The 27,520-nt window shown below is 39.5% G+C and overlaps 1 protein-coding gene across 1 annotated transcript in view; it reads left to right on the forward strand.

Annotated features, from left to right (window-relative positions):
• The window catches only part of LOC109910915 (brain enriched myelin associated protein 1), a 94,992-nt gene that overhangs the window by 60,047 nt on the left and 7,425 nt on the right, over positions 1–27,520 (forward strand). Inside the window, exons 6-11 of the mRNA XM_048608581.1 lie at positions 11,143–11,307; positions 12,123–12,185; positions 14,060–14,227; positions 15,129–15,149; positions 21,796–21,966; positions 26,898–26,963. Coding sequence (XP_048464538.1) covers positions 11,143–11,307; positions 12,123–12,185; positions 14,060–14,227; positions 15,129–15,149; positions 21,796–21,966; positions 26,898–26,963 — 654 coding nt within the window. The remainder of the gene's footprint in view (positions 1–11,142; positions 11,308–12,122; positions 12,186–14,059; positions 14,228–15,128; positions 15,150–21,795; positions 21,967–26,897; positions 26,964–27,520) is intronic.

The following is a 27,520-nucleotide window of genomic DNA, read 5'->3' on the forward strand; positions in this document are numbered from 1 at the left end:
AAATAAACCTAAGAGTGATAAGATACATTCTGTGTAGATGTTTTTGTGTCCACGTACAAATGCGCCTAGCAGAAGTGTGTAAATAATATGTGTCCCTAAGCTCTAAATTAAAGGTCTGAAGTGGTATGAGAGGCAGCCCAAGAGCAGATATAATGATGTATTGAGACTCATGGTTAGCTGATGCTGAATCGCTTGACTGAAGGGTGGAGGAGGACTGAGGCCATGGAAAATTCTTGGATGTTGTGGTGAAGACAGATTTGCTTGAAGGCCTGAAGAAACAAGCTGCTGCCACCAGTAACCATTCTGAATTTCATGTTAAATCAGCAGTGTCTAGTGTATGTGGAAAGGAGAGGAGAATAAGAAGCTTCATGAAAATGAGGGGTGTTAGGCTATTAATGAGATGGAAATGTATGGAAACATGGTAGTTGCCACATTTTAGTGAAATTCTGAACTCATCGAGATCTCAATTTTTAATTCATTTTCACTGTATATCCCCACATTACTCGACACTGTCCATGTCACTCAAGATCTGAATGGTATAAACCAAAATCAGTAATAAACTGGACAGCAACTCAAAATATTTCCGTAATCAAACTACTAACCTAGTTTTCCATTTCAATACAAAGGAAGATATTAGGTTATACTGGGAAGATCAGAGCAGTAGGTTTAATGTTGGATTTTTGGAATAGATGTATGCACAATGGGCTAAATGAATAAATATTTATGGATTTATTTGTAGCACTGTTAAGATTGCACTCGTACTTTTGAAATGATCAGTTCTTGATCAACTATTTCAGAGCCCAGTTTTAAGTGGCAGCGGACATTCATGGATTTGCATTAAGACAGAGTAAGGGATGATAATTTGTCATGTAGACCTTATTGGAAGCAAGCCCAGAGTACTAAACAGAGAGAAAAAATTGTACAAGCCAATAAAACTGGGAAAGGAACATACAAGGTATACTGAGTTCCATTTTCAGGTATACAAGGCAAGTCAGACCACTATGTGACATTTTCCAAATTTTACTTTTTTCCTTCAATTTACAGCTTTGCTTTGAGATGCTGAATAGCAATACATAATGCTGCCTTGTATTAAAAGTACTAGTTGGTCATTATAAACTGCTGTACAAACAGTGGAAGAAAATATATTACACCAGAACAGTTTAAACATACTACATATCATAAAAATAGTCACAGTTTAGGTATCCTTGGAGACCGTTTTAAATCATATGATCCATAATTCAAATTGCAGTTGTTTTAAGTTAAACACTGTGTAATAGAGCGATAACATATTTGAACTACTTGTCCCTGTTCAGAGAATTCATTAATATCATAGAGGTAAAAATTCTTTTCTTCAAATAAAGGATCAGCTGTACCATATTGATTAACTTCAACAGACACAAATAATGTGTGACTGTACAGTTTTGTTGAAGATGATGCAATAAATTTATTAATGGGAGTGCATTAAATGGTGAATCACAATACTCCTTTCACACTTTGCAAAAATGAACTTCTACCTACTATTTATAATTGATATAATTTTTGTGACATATTTTGCATTGATACTTTAAGAAATAAATTAGATTGAAAAATCTATTCTGTTGGATTTATTATCTTCCTTGGAATAAGCCGTACCATATTTAAAATATTTTGATTATGAGTTAGCGTACCTGGATCATTAAGTAATACAGTTAATACAAACTGATTTGGAAGTAATGTAAATGTTTAAATGAACATCTATTCACACGTGAATGGTTACCACAAGAAACCGCAGCCACCTGGTTTCTCATCCATGTAGGTACTCTCTAAACATGAAGCTAAATGTGAATATCAATCCCAAGCCCCTGACCATGTAAGCAATCACAGCTGAGCCAATCCTGTCCTCAGTCAATGAATATACTTGCATATTTTCCATTTGGAGCTACTGGATAATGATCAGGAGTAGAAGCCTAGCTAATCTTTTTTCTTTCTTTTGTTTATGTGCACAGGGGCCAATCATAGCAATCCAGCAGCTGAGGTCAGCTAGCAGAGTGTTGAAGAGAAATTGAATCTGTCTTTTGATCTGTGTGGTTTTATGCTACACTGTGTGGTGTAGTCTCAGAATTAAGGGGCCCCAATTTAAGACTGAGATGAGGAGAAATGTCTTCGCTCAGAGGGTTGTGAGTCTTTGGAACTCCTTGCCACAGAGAGCTTTTGGGTACAGAGTCCTTATGTGTGCTTAAGGCTGAGATATACAGATTCTTGATCAGTATGGGAACCAAGGGTTAAGGGGAAAGGGCAGGAAAGTGGAAGTGAGGAACATCAGATCAGCCATGAGCCTATTGAATGGTAGTGCAGGCTCGAAGCTGCCTTTACCCTAACCCTAGTCCTGTTCCTGTTTCTTATGGTCTTATGATCTTATCGCACTTTCAAAAGGCTGGGGCTGGAATTGAAACCCCCATGGGAAACTATTCACTGCTTCATTCCCTTTATTAGTTTCACTAAACTTTCTTCGGCGCTGTGGCTGTGGGCAACATCTATTTAGCTGGCAGATTCTTCACATGGCAGAAATTGATCCACAGGCACCAAGATGCGGCGTGCACTATTAAAAAGCTCATAACTGAGCCTTGGAATAAATTGGCTGCCTACCTCCTTTTAAAAGCGGTCACCCATACCCATTTCTCATACTCATCTGCTTAGTGCCTAGATTTAGCCTAAAGCATGTGGGCTATGGGTGTGTGGGGCTCAGCTGAGGCAGAATTATGAGTCTGATGTGGAAAGGGTCCAGCAGGAGTTACTGGCTTCTGCTGGATTGGGAGGATGGGGAGAATGGAGTCTGTGATTCCAAAGTGAAGATTCTATGCCCTTAGAGAAGACAACAATGGAAATTCTCAACAGGGACTAATTAGGTGTCACTTAAAGTTCCCTACAATCACAGACAATGGTAACTGCTGTTCCCTTTTGTACTCCTGTAAAAATCTCAGACCTGCCTTAGATATTATTGGGTGGATGAATGGGACTATATTGATATAATAGACAAAACATTTAAGTTCCATTTCCAAAGGAAAACTGGCTGAGGCAATAATAGTCTAGTGGTCTGTTATCACCCATTTTATAGCCTTGTTGTAATTCTACCAAGTGAGTCTTCGACAAACCTGTTGATACATTTTCTCTCAGCTTTAGGTGGTAAATAGCACCAACATCTCACTGGTCATCCATCCAAATATTTACCTTCCTCCTCCATCACCTGGCTGCTGTAGGAGTTTTAATTCCTCTGTTTCAAGTTTAACTTATCATTAAACAAGATCCTTTGCATGGAATATTCAGCAAGAATCTATTGTGATGGTGCTGTATTAAATGCACCCACCAAAAAGATTAATATTGCAGCTATTACAGACAGTCACGCTATTATGTGAAGATGTTTAAATTCCTCAAGTAGATACCAGGATTTGAACAGATGTGAGTCCAGAATCATATCTTTGTTTCAGTTGAAGTTCACACTAGATACTTCCACTAACTGTTAACTTGTCAATTGCAACACAAAGCTCTGGCAGGAGGTAGGGAATTTGTCTATGGATTACTCTTGAGTAGCACTGTAGATTTCTCAGTATTTGTCCAAGAGATGAAAAGAATATTTCCAAGCACTTTTTGTGAGCTTTTTTGTGAGATGCAGGGCAAGAAAGTCAGGAGAGTGAGGTGAGGGAGCAGGACCAGGGAGTGGGGGAGTGGAGCATGGAGTTTGCCTGCTGCTATTGGAAGGCCTCAGATCAGTCTGGCAGGACTTTCACTTTGTGACCTTGCCACCTGAACAGTGGTGAGATGGATCGTGGACATCAGACAAAATGTCAGATAATTTCCTGAAAGTCAAGATACAGGAGAGTTTTAGAGGCTTAAGATGTTGGGGACAAGTTAATATTGAAGAAGGTCAGTAAAGGACAGGATAACATCAAGGGATAAATCTGTAGAAAAGTCAGATTTTGATCAGGCATCAATTTTGCTGGCCATGTGCAGAGAGCCCAGGAGACTGATATCTTCACTTTAATGTGCTCAGCAATCGAGGTTCGAGCCTGTTGCCAGCACTGATAATGATTGGAACTTTTGAAAAACCGTCAGACCCACTTCCAGCACAAAGTGGGACCTTTCGCCAGGAAGATCCAATATCCCAACCGCCTAGTGAAAGAGATTGGATTGGGACGGCAGAATTTGCCCCACCTCCACGTTCCCATCTCTGACATGAAAATCCCACACACAGTGTCAGCAGATGAATTCAGCCCAAAATCCTGAAGACAATGTCAGTAAATAAAACCAGAAGCTATACACTGTTCATAATCGGTAACCACTATTGTTTACAGAATTCTGGTATCCCATATGTATCTATGTTTTTCATTGCAGTCTTCACTGAATGAGATTTGATGAGATACAGTCATGAAAGCTTTCCCTAAGGTGGTCAATTTAAAGCAACAATAAATGAGGAGTCAATGGGTTTATGTTTGCCAAGTTACTGTCAAAACATTTAGAAATATTGGATTTGTAGTCATAACTTGCGAACACAACATGTATACAATCCTTTCTTTGGGCTGCTTTTGAGCAACTTATTTTTGACCTTCAATTTAGACAACACAACTTTACTATCTGCATGCATTTTAAGCAAGAGTAAACATACATAGAAGTTTGCATCAATTGTTACTCAAACAGATCTTTATTCAGAAGCATCAGCAAGAGAGACCCAATAAACTGTAACTTTTTGAAACAAAAAAATTGCTTTGAGGTATCATGACAGTTTAGGAAGTAACAACACAAGCAGAGAAGGGAGGTGTAAAATAAATTGTGATCATTTTTAGAATGCTTTGTATAATAAAGTATCTGTTGGTTCAGTAAGAAAAGCTTTGTGTTAATCCTAGCACTGGCATTCTCCATTATACTGCAAGTTCTTTTCAAAACATCTGCTAGTGCTGACACAAGCACCTCATTATCCCGTGCTAGAAGCTAGTATTTCAGTAACAATAAATGATTCATTTTAATATGACATTGCTGTTCACTCAAAGTTCAACACTGCATCAATTTACAGTTTATTTTCCAAAGGCCATAAAACAATAATAGTATTTTCCAGCTTTCTCCCTCGTAATTTGTTTTTCTTCTTTCAGCAGAACTGAAAGTATTATGTTTCAAATTCCTCATGGAGTGTGAACACTAAGATCATTGAAATTTAAACGTTGCTTCTTTATAACCAAGTGCAAAATATGTTTGTTTATCTATGGTATAACAGGAGGGCACCTGAGTACGCTGTCTATATCGAAACTCATTGCAAAAGGTTTGAATTTGCTTTTGTACATACTTCTGAACATCACAGCATGAATGCATATTTTTCTAAGGTTTATATTTTATATATGTAATATATATTTATAAACCATTTTATCAATTATTATTGTTCTTTCAAGCCCTTTCTATTTTTGGCTCACAACGGGTCCCCACTCCAAAAGGTGTTTGAGGCATTTCGTATTTTGAGAGATGGTGGGTTAAATTATTTTGCTAATTAATATCTTTATTGCTAGTTTCCAGTTTAAAGGCTCATGATTCAGTGCCCAAGTAAAGGCAATCATTTACAATGACAGATCCAAGAAAAGTAGTTGCTTTATCAGCAGTTTCCTGGAATAAGATCAAAAATGTGAATGGTGGTGTTGTGCAAAGTGCATGATTTGGAGATATCTGAGAGTTCATGGTTAGGATGAGAGAACCCTTTGGGATTTTCAACTGAAGAGCGAAGAGAAGTGGGGGATGAAGCAGCGAAGGTGGTCTCTCTGTGAGTGACAAAGGTTTCCAGGAGTAGTTCTCGCATTGTTGAAAGTAAGGAAGGACGGTACAAAGAAAAGGAGTTTAAGAAGCCAGTGGAGAAGGATAACAGGAATTTACCTTGCACTCTCTAGGATATTTCTGGAGAGAGGACATATGGGGAAGACAATGTTTACTAAATAAATCTGATTGTGTTACAAAATACACTAAAATCTAATTGAAGGTTGCGTTCACAGTGTGATGCAATTGCACATGACAAAATGTACATTTATTCACAAACAAAGCCCCGTTCTTTGTCAAAGGCCCTGCACCATTATTGCTGAGACAAGGCTATGGAAAAAATCCATCCTCATGGCAATATACTGACAATCAGTGTTGACTTGCCTGTTTTGAATTTTACTAGTTAATATAACAGCTAACAATTCTGGCTGTATCTCCAGGCCAACCATAGTCCAACCAGTCAGCACCCTCTTTCCTCACAGTATCTGTTGTCACTTCTTTTCTAAATTAGGTTTCTTGCGTTTCAATCCTTATTTCCAAGATGAACAGTTGCGAGCATCCAGTCACTTTTTCGTGATGTTGAAGTTCTGTGTTACCAAGTGATTATTATTCAACTTTAATTTCAGTACTTAGACTGGAGGATGCTGTGATGGGATATGGGAGACAAATTGATAGTTGGGAAATTGTGGAACAACTTGGAGAATGAGATTTTGATGGAAACGAGAGTCTGAGTATTTGCTTCTGAACAGCCCACATGGAGTGAAGGGGTCCTTGATTTCTCCTCCTTAACTCTCTTCCTCTTTGCTACTCTTGTTCTCTCAGGGTAGCCTCTGGTGACAGTTGGAAGAGATGTGCTGACATGATAACAAGATTGTGGAGGGATCAGCAGGCTGACATTGGACAGATGCTAGCACCTTACGGGTCAGGGTGAGATATACCAGAAGCAGTCCAGCTGACATGCTTTGAGTTTTTGGTTTCCGTTATTTGAGAGCTGATTTTGGATCTTTAGAATTCCAGATGATGGAACTGGAATCTGTTATCTGACTAAGCCTGTTGCCATGAATCGCAAGCCATTTTCAGCTTTTTTACAACACTTGAATGCCACTGACAATTTACAGATCCCCTGCTGGAGTTTGACAATCATCCGGCCTCCATGCTGCCACTTGGGTTTGTGTTGAATAGAGAGAGCATTGAGCATAGGCCAGTAATGGGCCCAGGTATGTCTGTGGAACCAAGTGAAATACTCCTGTTCTTTACGTTCACCTGACTTTAAATTGGTTTTGACAAGCTTCTTGGTAATAACTTCTTAAGTATAATTTGCTTGGTTCTGGAATGTAAAGTACCAGTTGCAAGCTCATTTATTATAGAATAGTCTTTGGCAGAATCTCAAAGCAGGTACATTTTTGCATTAAATAGATTAAAATTACTTTTCCATTTGTCTAGTGATAGGTAGAGAGTCTTTTTATTTATTCATTCACGGTACATGGATACCACTGGCCAGGCCAGTACTTTTCTTTATATCAAATTTGCCCAGAGGGCAGTTGAGAGTCAATTACATTGTTGTGGGCCTAGAGGACATAGGTTTAAAGTGAGATGAGAGAGGAACAAAAGGGTCCAGAGGGGCAACTGTTTCACACAGAGCGTGGTGCGTGTCTGGATTGGGCTACTGGGTAGTGGTGGAAGCGAGTACAATCTTCTCTTTAAAAAACGTTTAGACAGGTACACGGTTGGGATTGGTATGAAGGGATATGGATCAAATGCAGGCAAATGGGGATTGGTTTAAATTGTGGAAACTGGACGGCATGGGAAAGTTGGGCGAAGGGTCTGTTTTCAAGCTGTAGACCTCTATGACTCTGTGAGTCACACGTAGGTCAGACTGGGTAAGGATGGCCGATTTCCTTCCCTAAAGGAGATGGGTGAATGAGATAAGATTTTCTGACAAGCAATGATGGTTTCATGATGGCCATTGGACTTTTAATCCCAGACTTTTAATTGAATTCAAATCCCATCATGTGCCATGGTGGGGGTCCTCAGAAACCAGGGTTTCTGGATTAATGGTCAAGTGATAATACCACTAGGCCATAGCCTTCCTGATGTGATAGTGATGTATGAATGACTAAAGAATCTCAGGTTCAATCTGCAGGCTCTGCTATGTTAATGATCAGAACAACAGGTGGAGTGTTGCTGAGCGTGCAAAGGGATTCACTGTATTTTCCCCAGGTTCTCGGTGAGGCAGTGAAGATTACAAGCCCATCCTAAAAGGAAACCTAAATAAAACAATTAAAAACCTACGGCATTTGACCCTTGATCCGCCTCCCAACAGCTTTGGCCATCACTATCTACATACTTAGGCAGTGCAGGTCCTGATAACATCTCAGTCTATAAACTCCCTACCTGCTAGGATCCAGTGTCCTGCTCACCTGCTCAAAAGAGTAGGTTCTATTTCAGAGATAGTAGGAACTGTTCTATTTCAAGTGGGTGGAATAGTAGTGTCGAAAAGAATAAATTCTTCCCCTCATTTTAGCTGCACCTCATATTCTGATTTCTGTCAGATGGAGGGTACTTTAAATTAGGTTCAGCAGACCCTGAATTATACTCAGAGCATTGAAATGATTGCTTACATCAGTGAGATTGGCAAAGAAGTTGGAGCGCACCAGCTGTTCTTCTGGCTTAGCCTTTTTTTGGATTTTATAAGTGGACTGCTCACACACCCAAAACAAGCCTCTTGGTTTGGGAAAGCTGGAATATTCAAGCCACCTTTGCATTTCCCAGCTGACCTGGAGTAGTTAAAGGGACTGTCATGTGCTGTGATGAATGGAATTTTATAGGGCCACAAATGCTGCTCTTGACACAACAAAAATGATCCAGAAACTTGGCCTTATCTTTCAATGGGCTGTTAAGGTTGGAGAAGATGGAGTTTAACTTAAATAAATGTGAGGGACTGCATTTTAGTAGGGGAAATCAGTGCAGGACTAAAACTCTTAATGGTAAGGTCCTGGGGAATGTAGCCAAACAACGAGACCTTGGAGTGCAAGTTCATAGTTGCTTCAAAGTGGAGTCACAGATAGACAGGATAGTGAAGAAGGCATTTGGTACGCTTACCTTTATTGGCCAGTGCATCGAGTACAGGAAATGGGAGATCATGTTGCAGCTGTACAGGACATTGGTTAGGCCACTTTTGGAATATTGTGTTCAACTCTGGTCTCCCTGATATAGGAATGATGTTGTTAAACTTGAAAGGGTTCACAAAAGATTTACAAGAATGTTGCCACATTTGGAGGGTTTGAGCTATAGGGAGAGGCTGAATAGGCTGGAGCTATTTTCCCTGGAACATCTGAGGCTTATAGAAGTTTGTAAAATCATGAGGGGCATGGATAGGGTGAATAGCCAAGGTTTTTTCCCCAGGACAGGGGAGTCCAAAACTATAGGGCATGGATTTAAGGTGAGAGGGGAAAGATTTAAAAGGGACCTAAGGGGCAACTTTTTCACACAGAGGCTGGTGTGTGTAGGGAATGAACTGCCAGAGGAAGTAGTGGAGACTGGTACAATTACAACATTTAAAAGGCATCTGTACAAGATATAAATAGGAAGGGTTTAGAGGGATATGGGCCAAATGCTGGCAAGTGGAACTAGATTAATTTAGAATATCTGGTCTGCATGGACAAGTGGGACCAAAGAGTATGTTTCTCTAACTCTATAACTGTACAAAGATGGTACCAGTCCGTAGAGCATAGCATACACTTTGCATCTTGGTATTCTTTGTGACTCTCATTTACGCAGGTTCTTCCTATTCCTGGAGTAATTCCGGCTACCCAGAATTCAATGCACTCACCAAACTTGTGACACAACTGTTGACTGAGTGTTGAAGTTCCATTTTCCTTAAGGTATAATCTCCTTCCGGCTCAACAGAGAGGGACACTGGGAACCTGCCTTAGAATTTCTTTCTTCAGTTAACTTTCTCACCAGCTTAAAAATAGTAGATTTTGAAATGCTTTAATTGCTACTTATGTTTTGACTGTTGGCAGTAGTTAGATTGATTTTCTTTCAGCTGTACTTATATGTGAGACAGAGAAAACTGTCCCAGAAATAATCACAAAATACCGTATTGATTGTTTATACAAGTCCTTCAAAAAGTAGGAAACAATTTCTCAGGTACATTCAATTCCCCTCAATCTGTGTGGTCAGAGCCATGCACTCACCCTCCTTTAACTGTGAAATTAGGTATTGCTGACAAGCCAAACATGACTCCTGCCTCCTACTTTGTCAAAGCACAGCTCCTCATTCCACAGCAATCCCAAATTGATATTGCCAGATTCCAGCAGTCCTCCCATAGTTATGGGAAAAATCCAAAGCTATATGTCCCATTCCACTAACTTCCTACCCTGCTCCCATCCCCCAGAGCTATAGGAGGGGCAAAAAAGTGTTTGAAGAATGTTGTTTTCTATAAATTCTTTGGGAGCAGACAGTGTTGCAGACCCTTACCTGTACAGCACCCCCATGCAGACTTCCTCAGTGATATGAATTAAAAATCCACGGGATTCCACATCCACCAATGATGATATTTGCTCCTGGCCAATCAATGTAGACTACAAAGCAGTGCTACATGACGTGCTACAAATTCTTCGCACAAATCTGTCTGTCTCACTACCAGAGTGCAAGATTACCTCCATATATAACTAAACCGTGGCCAGCATTATTAACTATCAGAGGCAATGACCTTGTGGAATTATCACTGAATGCTAACCTTGAGACCTAGGTAATGTTCTGGGGACCCAGGTTCGAACACTGCCACGGCAAATAGTGGAATTTGAATTCAATAAACATCTGCAATTAAGAATCTACTGATGACCATGAATCCATTATTGATTGTTGGGGAAAAACCCATCTGGTTCACTAATATCTTTTAAGGAAGGAAACCGCCTATATGTGACATGGTCTGGCCTACATGTGACTCCAGACCCACAGCAATGTGGTTGGCTCTTAACTAACTTCTGGCAATTGGGAACGGGCAATAAATGCTGGCCTGACTGATGACGCCCTCGACCCACGTATGAATCGAAAAGAAGTTGCTGCATTTTACCAACTATCTTGCTTCATATTCTCAGCCTTAAAATCCATACAAGGTAAAAATATGTCTTGAGTTATCAAAGCAAATCAGTTATAATTTTCACAGTAGAACAAACAGATTTGTGAAATTTTGTTCCACAAGCACTAGCATACAAATTGTATTCTAATTTTAAAAAGTAACAACTAAGCAGCAGCCTGATGTAAATGTGATAATACCACAAACCTACTACCTGGGATGTCTCCTGGTAAATTATAAATATATAAATTCGTACCACACAATTCAAATTTATTCTCAATTGTACATTTCAGGAAACTGGTGACGACAACAAGGATCATCCAACATCACCATATGGTAACAAAGCATCTCAAAATTCAACTTCAAAATCATCTGAAAACCTCAAGGAATCTGAGAAGGATAATAAAGCAGAGACATCTGCAGACGATAAGTCGGTCATGAATTTCTTCAAAACGCTAGTAAGCGATGACAGGTTATTGTGTTTGTTTCTGCGGTCAGGAACATCTTGCTGATGCATAAGGAACGTAAGATCATTTTAGGAATCCCAAGAACAATCTGCATAAATTTCAATGCAAGTTCAGTTCTATTCTGTTACTATTTTTTTTAAGGTAGACTTCCAAATTTATGCTTAGAAATCTTGAGAGGGTACAGAGGAGATTTAGGAGGGTGTTGCCAGGAATGGAGAACATTAACTGTGAGGAAAAATTGATTCAACTTGGTTTACTGCCTTTGGAAGAGCGGAGGCTGAGGAGTGATTCAGTGGTTGTGTAGCCAGATCTCCTAGTTAAAGTCCCACTTAAGGACTTGATGGTCACAGCAGGTGCATTTGTAACATGGTCAAACAAATTGATCCTGCAGACCCTTTCAATATGCCTATTGCTGTCTGTAAGAGCAGGAAAGTTTCATGATTAACCATGCTTGAAGTGGACTCTTCCTGGCTAATGTGTTCCAAGGAAGACTGGCCTTGGGAACAAACATAAGCAAGTGTTTGTCAGCCTCATGAGTCACTTGATGCAGGAAAGCCTGTTTGTTTAAGGTGAAATGGGAAACCTGGAAATATCAGTTTATGGTTGCCATTGCAAACTCAGTATTGTCTTTATTATTTCTATTTCACTTATTCTGTCCATCATGAAGACCACATATTATCATCCCTGTAACCAACTTCAGTCCGTGCCACAGTCCATCTGCTGTTGAAGCTTCCATCCTTGTCTTTATCATGTTTTGCTCAATTACATTGGAGTTGTCCATATGTAATCTGTAATTTTCATTATAGGTCACACCAACAAAGTCTTCTTCCAGGACAGAACTTGACTCACCGCAGCTATCAGATGACAAGGTGAATCTCTTCCTTATTTCCCCTTCCCCTCTTTGTTTCTTTATACCATGTATCATCTTGCCACCAGCTAGTAAGTAAGCAACTAAGGAGCAGAAGCAGAAAGAGGAAGAAGACAAAGAACAAATTGAGAAGCAGCAGACAAACAACAGAGCGCCTTTCTGTCCACACTATCTGTGGAGAGCTAACTTGAGTGCATTATAAATCACTACAACTCTGTTCTTTACATCCTAATAGTCTTACTTTCTTATGCCACTGACCTATCAAAGCATCTGCTTGTCCACCATGCAAAAGTTAAGCCACCAAAGAAATAAGCATTTCAAAAAAAATTTATAAATGAAATCACAAGGTGTTATATGGAAAATAATTCAATCGCTCCTTTACATTTCCTTGATGTCTGTCATCTGTGTACCAGTACCTATTATATAGTGCTGTTGCAGAAGCTGCAATGTGGCTGGTGGAAGGCTGCTGGCATTCAATGGAGGAGACTGCAAATAGCTCTCAAGCTGATCTTGAGCAGCTATAGTTCAGAAAACATGGTTGTGTACTGCACCGTCTCAGCACGGGTGGCAGCAGTGGCTTGCAGACTGACAAGCAATAGCCGCAACAATGACCTGAGCTCAGAAGACCAAGGTGTAGAGTCAGTTTGGGTAGAGATAAAATAATAGGGAAGATAAGAGGTTACTTGTGATCTGGTGTATAGACCCATAACTAGTAGTTATACTGTGTACGACAGGGTATAGAGGAAGAAATAAAGGGGGCACATAAGAAAGATGCCGCAATAATCATAGATAACTTTAATCCACATGTAGATTTATTGGGTGAATCAGATTGGCAAAGAGACTCTAGAAAATTAATTCATACTTATTCCACTCAATTTTTTATAACAGAATATTCTAGAGAAATAGAGAACAGACTATTTTAGATGTGGTGATGATAAATGTGCCAGGATGATCAACAAACTCATGCTAAAGGAGCACCTGGGTGACAGAAAAATAACATGATAGAATTTCATATTTAGTTTGAAGGGGTCTTTGATTAACATTTTAAATCTGAATGAAGGTCGTTATAAGATGAAAGCAGAGCCAGCTAAAATAAACTGGGAAACTGGTTTGAAACATAGGACCTTGGAAATGCAGTGGCAGACTTTGGAGGAGATATTTAATAACTTTTAGGAAAATGTTTACACCAGCCAGAAAGAAAATCTCTTAGAGAAGGTCGCAGGATCTGTGGCTCAATAAGGCAGTTAAGGATAGTATAAAATTTAAAGAAACACTATGTAATTCTGCAAACATTAAATGTAATCATAATATTGGCCAGAAGCAGTAAAGAATGAATAAAAAATGGAGGAAGTGCAGGCTGTTAGAAAACTAGGCAGAAATACAAAAATAGTAAGTGTTGCTCCAAAAATTAAAAAGGAAAAGAGTAACCAAAGCTTGCATTCATTTTGTAGTGAGTCTGAGGCATTGATAATGGAAAAGAAGGAAATAGTGTTGTTGGGGGGAGGTGAGTTGAATAAATATTTAAGTATCGCAAGTCCATCTTCACTGTAGAAGATGTGGAAAATTTCCCAAAGATGCTTAAACATCGAGATGTGGAAAGGAGGGAAAAGGAACTTATAATATTCACCATGACCAGGGAAAATGTGCCGGAAAAGGTATTAACCAAAAGACTGACAAATTAATTGGGCTGACTGCTGGAAAATGGGATTAGACTAGTTAGGTGCTTGTTTTTGACTAATGCAGACTCAATGGGCTGACTGTACAAATGGGAGTAGAGTATTTAATTAAAAGTATGTTAAGGGAGATTTGATTATATCAGTCAGCTTGATTTAGTGAGTAATCACGTACAAATGTGACAGTATTTCTTTATTGCAGAGAAAAGTAAATGTTGAACAGAAAGAAGCAGCAGCCAAATCCCACAAACCAGAACAAAAAGCAGCAGATCAGGAGATACCCAAGACAAATGATGCAGAATCTGTTGATAAAGTAAAACTAGAAAAGACACCAACACAAAGTCCATTTGGAAAGCTATTTAAGCAAAAGGTCAGTGTCAATGCAGAAATTTGATTACTTTGAATATATTTTGTTTAAGAATATATAATAATGCTTATCAGGAACTATGATGATCTCCCCTTTTTTGTGTTGATCTCCTGAAATGTAGAATGAAATAATTATTCATACCATAATTGGACAAGATACTTACATACTTAATGACAATTTGAATTTGGATCAATTCTCATGTACTTGTAGCAGTCTGTGTACTCAAATCCAAATTTCCATTCCAAACAACTTTAACTAATGATATCCATTTACTAACCAGAATGCAATCAAATAGTTTAACTACATAAGTAGAACAAGCTGCCAACTGGAAACTAGCAAATCACTTATCAGTACAAGTTAATACTTAAGAAGAAAGAAAGGAATTATAGTAATGATGAATGCATTTTTAAAAAGAATGTAGGTTTACTTCAAAGGCACTAATGTTACAGGCGTGTTTCTGACATTTGAGTGTGACATCCTGACTAGAGCTGCATAAATTATCCCTCTATGTAATGGTTAAAATTAAGTCAAAATGTTGCATATATCTCAAGTACTATGGCATAAATAAATCTGAAAAAGGTGAGGATATTATTAAGCTCATATGAGTACGATCGAAATTCATTTCATTTTACATAGAGGTGAAGAGAAGTGTAAAATACAGCTGTTGATGAACAAAATTATAATTGGGAATGTATACATTGAATGTTCAATTTTGCATGTAATTGTCTTATTTCTGCTGTTAGAAGGCTCTGTTCAGAACTGTGATGTTTAAAAAGATTCCTGTTCTGTGCAGTGGTCATTGTACATTGCTCCAGATATAACATTTCTGAAAGGAATTATACATTTTACAACATAAAGTCCTATTAAATGATTAATTCATTTTGGTTTATTTTTCTTCATTTAGACCATCAAGGAAATACCACAGGTCAGTGCAGTTCGAAAGGTGAGTTAGTTGTATAATGTACATTCTGCGATCCTATGAATCCAGCAGAGAGCTTCGGTCACAGGAAACTAGGGTAAAAGATGACTGCAACTCTGATGCCAGGAATTGCTCTCCATTCAAATGAGTCCCTTCTTGGTGGTGCTGCATTTAATATTTTACATACTGTACAATAATTATATTAAACTATCAACATACTCATAGAAAATGTTCATGCAATAGCAGAATTTATTTCACATTAAGTGCTATTTTTCCTCTAATTTTCTCTTGGAGAGGCCATTTATCATCTTGCATCATTTTACTGTAGGAGGAAACAGTAGTTATTGTTGACTTCCTTTATGACTGTCATTGATGCCATTGAGATCAACTAGCAGGAGGTATGATTCAGAAATAACATCACAGAAACACCATTTTTCTTATCCCTGAAATAAAATACTTGCTTCTTCAACCACCAGCTCACCTCAAGCTATGAAACATCTCTAAATTAAATTATAGGTGTTTAAGTAACAGATAGATCTAGATTTGAACCCATGCCTTCTGACTGGGAGGCAAACACACTACTGTTTACATTACTTGGCCATACAGTGTTTACAATTTTTATTAATGAAAACATATTTTCAAAACTACATCATTCCGTGTACCATGTACACTATTTAACTTAGTAAGAACAACTTGGCAACTGTAATGACAGAGATAGTAAAAACTGCCAATGCTGGAATCTGTAATGACAGTTGAGCCAGATCCATCATGATGATGATAGCAGGAACCTGAGCTGAATTATTCCTTCCTTCTCCAAGAGTCTCAGAGTCAACTTAATTGCTACATAAATTGATGCTACTTAAATCAGCACAGGGAATCTAGGGATTCTGCTTTACATGGCTCAACACAATCCAGGCGCTTACACAGTGTTCGTCAAGTGTAGTTTTGACAAACCTGTTAAGTTGTTTTGATAATTAAATCAAGTTTTATTGCACTATTTTTGTGCTGTATTTCAATGACAGATATAAGCAATATCTAACCCGATGAGGATGAAATACTTGTGACCACACTCCAATGCTTAAGCAGTAATACCACCTGAGTGGCTGAGTTTAAGAGTGTTTTGGAGTTTTCTAGGATAAGACGAGAGCACAGTTATCATTATAATTCCAATAAGACGATGGTTGTAAACATATGTATCCATGTGAAATGTAACATGGATGTAAATTTCTGTTTATAATTAGCTCCCTGAAACTGTTTGATAATTTGATCACCTGTTGCAATTATAATTCAGAAGTTTTAGCAAAATGAATGATAAGGACTCTGTCTCCAATTTGTATTCTGTGAATTAATGCCTAGTTACATTCACAGATCCTATTGATATTTCCAACAAGAGAAAAACAGCTTAATTAGTATCTTTCAGTGGTGGTTTCTCTAATGAAGAATGCAGGAGAGTATGCCAGAATCTGTACCAAGCATACTGAAAATCATACCGAACCTGGTGAAGCTACAAAACGGGACTACTTGTGTACCAAACAGAGTAAAGAGCAAGTGAGAGACACAGCTAAGTGATTCTACAACCAATGGATCAGATCTAAGGCTCTGTAGTCCTGCCACAAGTAGTTATGAATGGTGGCGGGCAGCTAAACAATCTATTGGAGGAGGATGCTCCACAAATAGCCCCATCCTTAGTAATGGAGGAGCCCAGCTCATTTATGCAAATGGATGAAGCACTTGTAACAATCCTTAGCCAAAAGTACAATGATCTATTTCACCCTCCTCATGCCAGCATCACAGATGCCACTCTTCAGGCAATTTGATTCATTTTGATTCGCATGATATCAAAAAAAGGCTGGAGGTACTGGATACAGCAAAGGCTGTGTGACTTGACAACCTTCTGACAACTCTCCTGAAGCCTACTGCTCCAGAACTTGCCATACTACAAGCCAAGATGTTCTAGTATAGTTGTGAGACTGGCATCTCCTTGATAATGTGGAAAATTGGCCAGATTTGTCCACAAATAAAAGTCAGGACAAATCCAACCTGGCAAATTACTGTCCCATCAGTCTACTCTCGATTATCAGTAAAGTGATGGAAGGTGTCATCAACAGTGCTATCAAGCAGCACCTGCTCAGCAATAACCTGCTCAGTGACACTCAGTTTGGGTCCTGCCAGGATCACTCAGCTCCAGACCACATTACAGCCTTCGTTCACAGGTGGACAAAAGAGCTGAATTCCAGAGCTGAGGTGAGAGCAACTGCCATTGACATCAAGGCCACATTTGACTAGTTGTGGATCCTTAGCAAAATTGCAATCAGTGATAATCATGAGGAAAACCCTCCACTGATTGGAGTCATACCTGCGCAAAAGCAGGTGGTTGTAGTTGTTGGAGGTCAGTCAACTCAGCTACGGGACACTTCTGCAGGAGTTCCTCAGAGAAGTGTCCTAAACTCAACCATCTTCAGCTGCTTCATCAATCACCTTGCATCCATCAGAAGATCCAAAGTAGGAAACAGCGTTCCCTATACTTTCTTACCAGTCACACAGGCCTCCAAGGCCTATACTTGGCAGAAATTTCTGAACCTGAAAGTCAATGTGTGACAGGTATGCTAACCTCAATTGCAGTGCGTGGAACATTGGAGTAGCTGCATGCACACACAGCTACACAGTTTAGAGGGAACAGTGGTGAGAATGTTTGCTGATCTTTGCACAATGTGCAGCACCATTCACAGCTCCTCAGATATTGAAGCAGTCCATGTCCAAATGCAGCAAGACTAGACAATATCCAGATTTTGACTGACAAGCGGTAAGTAACATGCACGTTGCAAAAGTGCCAGATAATGACCATCTCTATCCAACAAAAGAGACTCTAACCATCACCTCAATGATCAATGACATTACCATCTCTGAATTCCCCACTATCATCATCCTGGGAATTACTACTGACCAGAAATTGAACTAGAGTAGCCATATAAATACAGTGGCTACAAGAGCAGTCAGAGGCTTGGGATTCTTCAATGAGTAGCTCACCCCCACTTCACCAAAGCCTGTCCACCATCCACAAGAAAAAAGCCAGCGTGTGATGAAATAGTCTTCATATGCCTGGCATGCAACTCCAACAGCACAAGAAGTTTGACACCATCCAGAAAAAGCAGCCCACTTAATAGGCACCTCAATCACAAACATTTACCCCCTCCACCACTGATGCTCAAAAGCAGCAATGTGTAGCATCTACAAGATGCAATGCAGAAATTTTCCAAGGCTTCTTAGACACTACCTTCCTAATCCATTCCTAATGACCATCGAAAAAACAGCACATACATGGAAACATCACCATCAACAAGTTTCACTCCAAGCTACTTATCATCTTTAATCCGAAATATATCCCTGTTTCTTCAGTATCACTTTATCTGTATCTTGGAATTCCATCCCTAATGATTTTGTGGGTTTCCCCACAACAGATAGATTGCAGCAGTTCGAGAAAGCAGCTCACTACCACATTCTCAAGGACAGCTAAGGAATGGCAATAAATGCTGGCCCAACCAGTAATGCCCATGAGTGAACAAAACAAAAACTCTAATTAATCTGGGGAGATGCTGGTGTAGTCATAATATCAATAGAGAAACAATGCAGAACTCCAGTCTAATATTCTGGGAACATATGGTAACGTGGTTTAGTCTTAACTGCCCTGTGCATTATAAATGCTGGCCTAACCAGACATAACTAAACGTAAAAATCTAAATCTAAATCAAAATCTAAAATCTAAAGCCACCTATGAATGAGTAAAGAAAAGCTATTTATATAATGCCGTTATGAACATGAGGTTTTGTAAGATTATTATGTTTTGGGACAGTCTATATAGTGCAATGTCCAATGGGGTATCGAAGGGTCAGATGATGCACTGGCCTCGTGGTATCATTGCTGACTGTTAATCCTGACGTGGAGGTGCTGGTACTGAACTGGGTTCGTTCTTCAGGTTTGGAGTCAAAAAAGCACACAATTTATAGACAGTCAGTCAAATGTGGTTTTTTATAAATTCCTACTTTAGAAAAAAAACCAGTCTGACTCCAAATCGAAACACAAACAGATTCTAAACAAGGCCTCACACCTAACATGCATTGTCTGACCTAAAATGTCATCTCTTCTTTACACTGATAAAATCTTTAGTTGTCTCAGGACAATGACTTCAAAGGAATTCAAGGATTTACATATATATATTAATCAGTAAAACCTTCTAACTGATTAAAGATTTAACAGCATCTTAGGTTTATTTAGTACATTCTCATGAAAGGTGTGACCCTTTGATCTTTTACTTATAAATTCTGTGTCTGATACTATCTCCCTCACCTGAAGAAGGAGTAAAACTAGAAAGCTTGTGTTTTCAAATAAACCTGTTGGACTATAACCTGGTGTCGTGTGATTTCTGACCTTGTTAATCCTGACACCCAGGTAATGTTTTGGGAACACAGTTTCAAAACCTGCGGTGGCAGATGGTGGAATTTCAATTCAATGAGAAAAATAATCTAATGATGACCATGAATCCATTGTCAATTTTTGGAAAAAGCCATCTTGTTCACTAATATCCTTTAAGGAGGAAAACTGGCATCATTACCTGGTATGGCCTACGTGTCACTCTTAACAATTCTCTGGGCACGTAGGGATGGGCAATAAATGCTAGCCCAGCTATCAACATCCTCATCCTATGAATGAATGAGAAAAATACCTTGGGCCCAGTAGAACAGGGTTCAGTGCTACCAAGAGCAAAGTGCAGAAGGTTCATATGTGGAACAAAAGCAAGAACAACTGGGGCTGCATGAGGGAAAACTGTCTATCTCCAAGATCTTTGCCAGAGAGAGAAGAAGAGATCTCACGGAGAAACTAAGAGCTATAGCTGCTGTGGTCTGCAGAGGATGTGAGTGTGTCCTTTTTATAGACAACCAGGCAGACTGCAGGGGCAGGGAGAGATGATTTTTAGTTGAAGGTATGAATCTAATGGTAATCTAAGGGGTCGACAAGGTTCTCCCTCATGTGGTCAGTGGGGAAAAAATTGCCAGAGTGGACATTATTGCTAGTACAGTATTCTTTTCAGGATTTTAGAGAAACTGAGAGAACCATCTTTTGATATTTGTTTGGGAAAAAGTAAACATGTTGAAAGCCGAGAGTCATATTGGACTAATATGGACAATTCTTCAGAGACCAGCCTTGTGAAGTGCAACTTTTCGTTATGTTTAAGAAGTTGGAGGTATCTTTTCTCCAGTTTATTAGACTGTTCGTTATCTTAAATCATGTTTAGGCATTATTGTTTCTCATTCTTTTGTTGCAGTGGAAGTCATATAACCTGAAATCTTGTCATGTGATCCTTCTTACTCGGTCAATAAGAATTCAAATATCTTGTTTAAAGTTATCAGTACGTTTGTGGATTGTAAAAATACCTATTTTGTGGCTTTTTAAAAAAGCATTTTCCATTGCCAGTTCACAAAAGTGATGATCATATAAGGAATAGTTCCACTGCTACCTGCTGGCTTTTTCGTACCTCATCTAAGAGGTCATCCTTCACTGCTATGTATAGTTAAGCCAAATTACCGATAGCAACAGGGCAGTCGTAGAAATGGCCTCAGCACTCCTGCACCAGGAATTTTAAAAAACTCCATTGTTGGAATAGTAGCTATGTGGAAGGATGAGCTTGGGTTCCATCAAGAAGTCCCCATGCTGAATATCTTAATATCAATCATTATCAAGGTGGATGTATGAATAATGGCTAGTTAGGAAAAGGAAAAGCAGCAGGTGTGAAACTGCAAACAAGGAGTCAGTGTTTTTCGGACAAGAGAAAGGAGAAAGGTGTTGAAGAACACTGGTGAAAGGCAATGAGAAGTAATTGTTAATGGATTATTTTATAGAGTGTTTAATCATTGAAAGCCAGCCCTTGCATATTAATGTTTTAGTAGAAACTGTATGATTGTAACGAGGTCAGCTAGGTGGACCCATAGAATATGAGTTCCCTGATTGGGGCTGTTAATCAGGGAGCCCTGGCTGACTGATATTAGCAGGAGTGTCAGAACTTCTGTTCACTCAGAACAGGCTGTGAGGAAGCTGGAGCAGTGTCAAGCATTATGCACCTGCAAATAAAGGCCAAATTTGTAATGGGATATCGACCTGTGTGGAATTATTTCAGAACCCACTTGATAACATTCACTCCTCTCATCTCTTGTCCAGGTTACGAGACCAGTTATTGTAGCCCATATTTATCTGACTTAGTTAAGTACTTTAGTACAATCCAGGAAGTATAGCTAAAAAGCAACTCTTGCACATTATCGATTGGGCTGTCGGCATTGCACCAACAAATACAATGGTAAATTGAAGTGATATTTCTGAATATTGTTTATTGACTTTTTATTGACAATGTAATTAATTTTAAAACAATGCATGTTAACTATCTATGCTGTTATCATCCAGATGGTTTGTAAAATGTTGGTATCAATGATATGTACTCATTGTAGGAACTTAGATCTAAAGTAATTCACCTTGGATCTAGGACCCAGAAGCACAACTGGATTAGTCCTTTTTGTGCATATACTGTGGATTGATAATGTTCTTTTTGTTAAAATCTGTATGTCATTATAAATTTCACCAATTAATATTATTATTTATTATCTAGGACGAACAAGATACTGCACCTGCTGAAAAATCTGATAAAAACACATCCCAGTTGCAAAAACGAATGTCAAAACAGGAAGATGCATGCCCTGAATCTGCACAGAAATTAAAATCTGGAGAAGAGGAGATTAAACCAGCTAAAAAAGGCTTCTTGAACTTCTTCAAACAGACGGTAAATGCATTTCTTTGTGCACCTTCTTGAATATATTCCCTCCAGTACTGAAATATTGGGCTGCATTTCAACCTAAATGGGTCACATGCAGGATTGCTGATGCCTGAAAAGCTTATTTCTTGACCCAAACTGACCTTCAAATCCCCCCTTTTTCATCTTTAACACCAGAAAGGAGATGCAATAGACAGTTTAATCTAACTCGTTCAAGGACATTGTTTCCAACTTAGTTCATGACAATGATGTTGCAAGCTTCATTCTCAATCAGATTGTCACCTTTAACTGCTGCCAGCTGGGTATTCCAAATGTCTGGCCAGCCAGCACCTTTAGTAAGAAGAGGACAATGCACACCTACCACTCAGTCCACGTGCCTTCCAGAGTAACCTCTGCTATCGTTTACTTCCTAAATACTTTCACCTTGAGGTCTCGCTTGCACCATGAGGCGCCTAGACTCAAACCACCAACAGCAGGTGCCTAACGCCCTCAATCACTCATCAGGATCCTCTGACCTACCCCTGCCGCACAAGCCTTCAAACTCTCATTTCCTTCCATCCCCACACTGTCCCACTGAGGCACCCAACATTACTTTTCAGGCTTCAAGTTTCCGCTACTACCAGGCCTGCAGCCTGTCCTTCTATCCCTAGGTCTGTAACAGGTCTCTCCAAATCTACCCCAGCCTGCTCTGCATTCCACTCGATGGTACCCTGCCCCAGTAAACCTCCATCACACCCACCCCCTTGATGTTTCACCCTTCCCCCAGTAAACCACCATTCAACCGCCTGCCCCTTCATGGAGTTTACCTGCTGCTGCCTTCACTGACCATCTCGTACCCAACTCGAGGTCCAGCTGTCATTCAAGTGGCCCTCAGATTAAAAGTCTCATATTGTACCAATTCAGCTACTCAGATTCCAATCTTCATCTTCTTCAGTTCTCTGCCCAAAAGCAGGTCTAACCCAGAGCACTACAACCTCTATTTTACTTGTTCACTTGTAGGATGTGATCATTGTTGGCTAGCCATCATTTATTGCCTGCCCCTAATTGCCCTTGAGAAGGTGATAGTCTTATGCAGAAGACAAGGAGCCAGATCTCAAATCTACACCAGCTGTAATCGAAATCAAGCCCCATGTTGTTGGCACCAATCTGATCAACACAAGCCATTCTGCCAACTGCGCTCGAAGAAATCTGAGCTGTTGTGGTAACACATACTTCTAACAGCATTTGTGAGTCTACGCATGGTGTAGTCTGGTGCTCTAAACCTTAATGGTAAAAGCATTGCTTAAGCTTCCCAGTTTTTTTGCTCAATCACATTGCATGACTTTGGGTATCAGTATTCTGCCCACATTTGCATGGGCTATGTTTTGGAGTTATTTTCCATGTGATCAGCAAATAGAGTTGAACATTGCAACTACATTGTGGTTTGTCAAAGACTGACAGGATATAACTAATTGACCCTTTTTATTTGCTGCATTTGGTCAAATGTCTGATGACTATTAAAGGAGTTATCCTGAGATAGTAGGAACTGCAGATGCTGGAGAATCTGAGATAACAAGGTGTAGAGCTGGATGAATACAGCAGGCCAAGCAGCATCAGAGGAGCAGGAAGGCTGACGTTTCGGGCCTAGACCCTTCTTCAGAAATGGGGGAGGGGAAGGGGGTTCTGAACTAAATAGGGAGAGAGGGGGAGGCAGATAGAAGATGGATAGCGGAGAAGATAGGTGGAGAAGAGACAGACAGGTCAAAGAGGCGGGGATGGAGCCAGTAAAGGTGAGCGTAGGTGGGGAGGTAGGTAGGAGATAGGTCAGTCCAGGGAGGACGGACAGGTCAAGGGGGCGGGATGAGGTTAGTAAGTAGGAGATAGGGGTGGGGCTTGAGGTGGGAAGAGGGGATAGGTGGGAGGAAGGACAGGTTAGGGAGGCGGGGACGAGCTGGACTGGTTTTGGGATGCAGTAGGGGGAGGGGAGATTTTGAAGCTTGTGAAGTCCACATTGGGCTGCAGGGTTCCCAAGCGGAATATGAGTTGCTGTTCCTGCAACCTTCGGGTAGCATTGTTGTGGCACTGCAGGAGGCCCAGGATGGACATGTCATCTGCGAAATGGGAGGGGGAGTTGAAATGGTTCGCGACTGGGAGGTGCAGTTGTTTAGTGCGAACCGAGCGTAGGTGTTCTGCAAAGCGGTCCCCAGGCCTCCGCTTGGTTTTCCCGATGTAGAGGAGGCCACAACGGGAACAGTGGATGCAGTATACCACATTAGCAGATGTGCAGGTGAACATCTGCTTGATGTGGAAGGTCTTCTTGGGGCCTGGGATGGGGGTGAGGGAGGAGGTATGGGGGCAGGTGTAGCACTTCCTGCGGTTGCAGGGAACTCCTTAAAGGAGTTATCCTTTCAGCTTTCAGTAGCTCTTAGATATGTGGAGATTATTCCATCAAAATCCAAATTCATACCTGACAGATAGTGCACAGCGAGTAAGGAGGTGAGTTCCTAGTCTCTGTCCTGCTCTTAGTGTAATTGTATTTATATGGCTAGTCCAGTTCAGTTTCCGGTCAGTGACAGTCCCTGGATATTAATAGCAGGGGATTCAGTGATGGAAACAAATGTCAAAGGTCGATGGTTAGTTTCGTTCCTGTTGGGGACCATGATTGCCTGGCACTTTTGTGGCGTGAATGTCGCTGTCAAAGCACATCTGATGCACTGCCATTTTAGAGGCGGAATGGCATCAAGGCAGTGAAAGACAAACTGCTATGCCCCTGAACTTTGCAGTCTCTCTCTTTAACTGTGGCTGCCAGATTACGTTGGCAGTGAAAACTGGGCTCCCTTTGAAACTGAGCAGCAGCACACAGTTAGGGTCACATACTCAATGACAATACTAACAAAGAAATGGTATGTTAATAATAGGACCATAGAATTTTACAGTATATAAGGAGCCATTCAACCCATTATGTAGGCTGTTAGTTAGAGCAATCTGAAACTAATCCCACTGCCCTGTTCTGTCCTCATAGCCATATATCTTCATGCTTTTGAATGTTCATTCATTCTTTCCAAAAACGATGCAGTGCTGTCTACATCAGCTACTCAGTATTGGAATTGCTGAGTCTCTTTGTTCTTTCTTAAATTCACTATCGTTGCATTGTAATTTTTTTCTCTCCCAAAGTGCATTACCTCACAATTATTCACATTTCATTGTACCTGCCATCTGTCTTTTTAATCTACCCTCCTATTTATGTTCTGGAATTATTTATGGTTCTCCTCAATGTTTGCGAAAATTTCTACTGTTGTGTCAACAGTTAATTTAAAATTTGCACTGTCAAGAGCAAATCATTTATAATGACCAAAAACAAAAGTGTACTCAACTCTGAACCTTGGGATTTACTTCTGTTTGTCAAGGGAATTTTTTTTTTTTTTTGCTCAAAGCATGTTTAATGCTTCTGAATGCTTTTGTTTGCATTCAGCAAATTTTTGTGGAATTTCGGAGATTGTCTAAATGATGAATTGCTGAAAATGCATTTGTGAAAAGATTCTACTGGCTTTATAAACAAAGATCTTTACAACAACTTTATGGTTTTTAACAATTTATTCAGTCCTGTGAGTCATTAAAGAATATTCTTCATTTACAAATGGTGCTTGTTAGAAGCAATATTGATTGAAAATGTGATGGCTGCAAGTAATAATCAATTACAGATATTCAGTGTTACTTCATTAGAAACACTCATAAGTCATGACCTTAGTAGAATGTAGTTAGTGTTGTTTAAGGCCACGTCAAATACCATATGGCACAAATTAAGTCATGTTTCAATTTAGACCAAGAATTTGTATCATTGATGTTGACATACTTGTTAATAATCTAGTGTGTAACAGGCACAATCTTATTAAGCAGTGCAAACTATATAATTTTTTAGCCAGCCAAAAATGTACTATATAACAAGAATGGCAAATTAGGCTAGGAAACATTAAAAATAGATTAATTTGAGTTGGAACCTTGCCTCTGGCATTTTCTCAAAACGTTTATGAAATTCTCTATGAGAAAAAAAAGACATTATCAACCAGCACCAGATCGTGATTCCCACTGGAAGGCTCAAGGGTGTACAACAGATGAGCTAATGATGGCAACAGATTCAGATACGTTACCAATTGGGTAAAATGCACAGAAAAGTTATTATGAGAAGCAGTTAATAAAGTACTGACCTGTATTGTGATTTTCCTTTCTGAAAATATGTGTAGATAAGTTTAATTGTTGGCCGTAACATTGGAGGGTATTGTATCATTACCAATGCTCTTTCCTCCATTGATGGTAAAACAAAGATCAATCTAGACTTTAAAAAAGGCGAGTTACCAGCTCCTACATTTGATAACCTGTGATTGCTGTCCTTTAAAATGAATTAAGGACTGACGATCACAGAGCAAAACAAATACATGCAGTAATTTCGAAAGATAAAATATAACAAATATTAAAGATTTGAAAGAACAACATGTAATTTTGATGGCAAGCTTGAAAACAAAATGACATAACCTGTCTTTTCCAATCGTGGATGCACACTAATAGTCTGTGTAATTTTTGCATTTTTTGTTTAATTTTCAAAATGCATATGAATCATTTTAATAGTATTCTTTTGTCTGTTGTTTGTGATAAATACCAGCACTTCACACCGTTTCCAGAAGCTCTTTCAGTTCAGCATATTACAACATCAACAAACATCCTCAGTGGAGGGAAAAATTGATTAATGCTGAAAGCAACTGTTCTAAAAGGAATAGAGCAGGTCAGAGCAAACAGGAAAAGCCAGGATCAAGTTATCTATTCTGAGGTGATATGATGTTTATTGCTGCTGTTGATCTTGAACTCAGTGGCATCATTAAGACATTTATAGAATGGATAGTAAGCAATTGGTTGCATATTTCAGTATGCCTTCATAAAGTAATAGTACTTTGTTTCTATGATTACAGTCAGTCAAAGAGGATGAGAAACACGCTGATTCTGTGGGCTCAACTGTAAAAGGTTCTGAAGGAAAGGTAAATGCCTTTATGATGTTTCATAATGTTCAGGACACAAATTTATTAAAGTATTAATGCCCCATGGATTTTAGAAAAAACTAGTTGTGCTTAAATTTTTTTATTCTTTCATGGGATGTGGGTGTTAATGATTGGGCCAGCATTCTGTGCCCCTCTAGTTGCTCTGAAGGAGGTGGTGATGAGATGCCCTGTTGATCCTCTGCAGTCAATTTGGTGCAGAAACACACAAAATTTCACTGGGAAGGGAGGGAGTGCCAGGATTTTGACCCAGCAACGCTGAAGGAACAGTGATATATTTCCAAGTCAGGATGGTGAGTGGCTTGGAGGGATGGTATCTGCTGTCCTTGTCCTTCTTGTAGATTTGGAAGGTGCTATCTAACAACCTTGGTGAATTTCTGCAGTGCATCATGTTGAAGGTACAGATTTCTGCAACTTAGCATCAGTCGTGGAGGGAGTGAGCTTTTAGGGATGTTGTCCCAGTCAAGCAGGTTGCTTTGTCCTGGATAGTGTCAAACATCTTCAGTGTTGTTGAAGCTACACTCATCCAGGCAAGTGGG

The sequence above is a fragment of the Rhincodon typus genome, chromosome 19 (genome assembly GCF_021869965.1).
Source record: "Rhincodon typus isolate 14 chromosome 19, sRhiTyp1.1, whole genome shotgun sequence".
NCBI lineage: Eukaryota > Metazoa > Chordata > Chondrichthyes > Orectolobiformes > Rhincodontidae > Rhincodon > Rhincodon typus.